At 42.9% G+C, this 3,512-nt stretch overlaps 1 protein-coding gene across 1 annotated transcript in view; it reads left to right on the top strand.

The window, feature by feature from the left end:
* The window catches only part of OXNAD1 (oxidoreductase NAD binding domain containing 1), a 56,965-nt gene that overhangs the window by 16,434 nt on the left and 37,019 nt on the right, over window positions 1-3,512 (top strand). The window contains exon 4 of the mRNA XM_018576404.1: window positions 399-540. Within this exon, the coding sequence (XP_018431906.1) occupies window positions 399-540 (142 nt within the window). The remainder of the gene's footprint in view (window positions 1-398; window positions 541-3,512) is intronic.

Below are 3,512 nucleotides of genomic sequence, written 5' to 3'. Positions count from 1 at the left end.
ACTCCAGCTTGTAAATCTATATAACTACTAGTATCCTCATGTTTAATAGTCCTGATTCCAAGACTGTCAATATGCAGGCCAAGTGTTCTAAGAACCATATCTGTAGTTCTGAACAAGACAGGTTCATTTACACAGTTATTTGACAAGATATGATAAGGGACATTTGTTTTATCCAAAAAAAGCAGTCTAAATAAATTATAGAATGGAACATAGAAATTAAGAAACTGAAAAGGGAAATGGAGAAGATTTTTTGACTTAAACACAGTTGCAATAGTTTCTGAGTAGCAGAATCAGTTTGTTCTGAAAGCTTGTGGTTGCTGTTTGCAGTAGGAATGTAGCAGTATCTGGTGTATAGCTTGATATTTAAACACAGGAAAATTGTTTTTCTTTTTTTACAGGGTAGATTTCTTTATTCCTGGAGTTCCTAAAGTTGGGGGTTTCTCCATTTGCTCCAGTCCAGGACTTCTGGAAAAAGAAGGGGTACTGGAGCTGGCAGTGAAATATAACTTGCATCCGCCTGCTCACTGGATTCATACACAGGTAAAACAGTAGAGATACATCCCAGCATGGGTGGTGCCAGAGTAAAAAATAACAGCGTATGAGATGTGATTATTAACTTTTTTCAAAGTATTTTGATGATGGTACGCAGATCATTCGTCGCTTATATTAAATAAGGAATACAGGAAGTAAAATAGGGTTTTAGTTCCCCCCTTATTTTCAGCCTAATGTAGAGATTGCATGCAGGCAGTGGTAGGGGCGCTGGGTGACGGAGATGCAATTTCAGAGGGCAGAGTGCCGAAGGGACTGGGTTCTTCATAGGCCTGTCAACTTTTAATCCGGCATAGAGGTGTCTCTGGGGCTCCATTCACACATGAGCGGGTTTCATTTGGCCGAATACACGCGGAACCATACTAAATATAAAAAAAACAATGCATTGCAATGTGCATTGTTCAGACTATTGCGGCGGGCGCGCGGTACAAAACCGCACGTTCCGCAAAATAGTCCATGCCTGATTTTATGGGCGGATTCCGCACGTTCCGGCTCCAGTAATAGCTGCAAACATGCTGAATCTGTGCATTTGTTAACCTTTGCGTGGTTTTCGTTCCTCGTGGAAAACGCTACCGCTATGTGTGAATGGAGCCTGAATGAACTCCACCTAATTCGGTGTTGGCTCCTGGACAGAATCGCCCTCTGATCTAAGGTAAATACAGGGGAATTTAGTTAGCATGGGGAAGGAGGTCATTAAGATTAAGGTTATTTGAAATTAGAGTTAGCCTTTAGGCCTTATTCAGACATGGGCATTACTTTAATGTGGTGTGGTGTGTTGTGATGCCATTCAATTGTGGACCCGCACTGCATTTTACCATAATGAACATGCCTTGTGTTGTGCACTGCATTAAAAAGAAAAAAGTGCAGGTGTGTTTTTTTTTTCTCCATTGCCATTGGCAGGGAGTTTGTTTGCTGATTCCCCTCTGCTGAATGAACCTGGAAGCTGTCATTTCCCAGCTGCTGTGGCTGCGAGATAAGCTGATCAAGCCTGATCTGTGCTTGATCAACTTCACAACTTAATTGGGCTTAGGGCTGGTTCACACCATCTCCAGTGCGTTCCGACACGGTTAGTGGCCGGGATGAATTGGATTGCATAGTGGAAGCCGCCCTGCGTCCTGGGGCGGAAGGGGGCACAGTAGTGCCATTCAAGTCAATGGCACAACAGACAGGCCCCGCCCGCAGTGCTATCTCCTGCACCAGAACGCATGGCACAGCGCATGTACCGTTTTTTTGTGATCGCACTGGACCGGAACGCAGGCATTGCTGTGCCCCGCGTTCTGGTGCGGGCGATCGCACTGGGGACAGGGGTGTGTGTCTGCGGTGCCATTGACTTGAATGGCACCATCACGCCTCCCCTCCCGCACCAGAACGCAGGGAGGCTTCCACTATGTGATCCAGTGTGTTCCGGCTACTAACCGTGACGGAACGCACTGGAGATGTGTGAAGCGGCCTTTAAAGAGGAGCTATCCCCAGCAATATGCTATCACATAAAGGCTATATGCACCCTATGTGATAGGAACAAAGTTAAGTTTAAAAAAAAGTTTAAAAAAATTAAAGTTAATAAAATACATTTTGGGTTGATAAACTGTTGTGCTAATATTGTGTGACATAAAAAAATTGCATCTGCCACCATTTTGTTTTACAGAGTCTCTGTATATAAAAATGAAAATCTATAAATTTGGAGGGCACTAATCAATTTTTAGTCCTAAATGTACTGTGGCAGTGCGTGGCAATGCCACTATGTAGAGTGGCAAAAGGGTCACCCAGGACTCTCAGCCAGAGGGGCTGAACAGTTCCAGGATGGAAATAATTTTACCAGGAAAGAGCTGGCTTTGCAATTCTTTCCGGGTTTTCTAAATTATAACTGGGATGCTGGAACTTGGAGATTTCTAAGAGAACTGGGAGGGAAGAAATCTCCATACCTGGGCCCGGGCTTTAGTGGTGACCAGCACCAAATGATGGGCCACCTGTGCACAGCCCTTATGATGAGGATGCTGGGTCAGGTTCAGTGCTCCACCTGGGTGACAGAGGAGGTCTCTGCAGGAGTCAGGAGGGCTCCACCCTGGGACCAGTCTGTGGCTGGTGGACTGAGGAGTGTGTCACCTGTGTGGTGAAAAGAGTTTGGTAATTGGACAACCTAAAGTCGGTGGACTTTGAAAGTGCTATTTTGGATGAAGAAAGAAAACTGTACTTTGTGTTTGAAAACCCCTGCGAGGGTGATCACATTATTTTGTGAACCTTCATTTAATAAAAGTGGGCAAGAAAGAAGTCATAAGCGAGTGGATGCGTCCTTAATGCGCTACCATTGGAAGCTACATCTCACAATACAACACTATGGGGGGGAATTTATCAAAACTGAAGCAGACAAAATCTGGAGCAGCTCTGCAAACTGAAGAGAGAAGCTGATTGGTTACTATACACAACTGCTCCAGATTTTGTCTGTTCCCGTTTTGATAAATTCCCCCTATGTACATTTTAACATGTGTGCAAAAAAATGCAAAAGCGGCTCTGGCAGCAAAAGGGTTAAGTAGCCGGGAATGGGCTGTTTCTTGAGTAGCTGAAAACCAAAGCTCTCCCTTTAACTGTGTAAAAGTACTGTTTCCTATTAACACTAGCTTTAACCCCTTCATGACTGAGCTTGTTTTTAGTTTCTGTTCGTAAATGACTGACACACTTTTGACATTTTTGCTGTGTGATTCTTCCACGTCAGTAATATACTTTCTTACAAAGTGCACCCACACATATTATATATTGTTTTTTAGAGGACAGATAGGGCTACATATTTATATCACATATGTGTGTCTAACGCCTCACTTAGGACAAATAAAATATAAAAAAAGAGAAAAAAAACGTTAAAAAAAACACTTTTTTCCCAGTTTTGATTTGTAGTATTTTTTTACAACACCAGCACAGCTAAAAAAATGCAATAAATACATTCATTTATTTGTCCCTTATTTTATTTT

Source organism: Nanorana parkeri, unplaced genomic scaffold, assembly GCF_000935625.1.
Source record: "Nanorana parkeri isolate BGI_ZX_2015 unplaced genomic scaffold, ASM93562v1 scaffold4, whole genome shotgun sequence".
Classification (NCBI taxonomy): domain Eukaryota; kingdom Metazoa; phylum Chordata; class Amphibia; order Anura; family Dicroglossidae; genus Nanorana; species Nanorana parkeri.
Note: the sequence above shows the minus strand (reverse complement) of the source record. Positions and strands in the feature narration are given on the sequence as shown.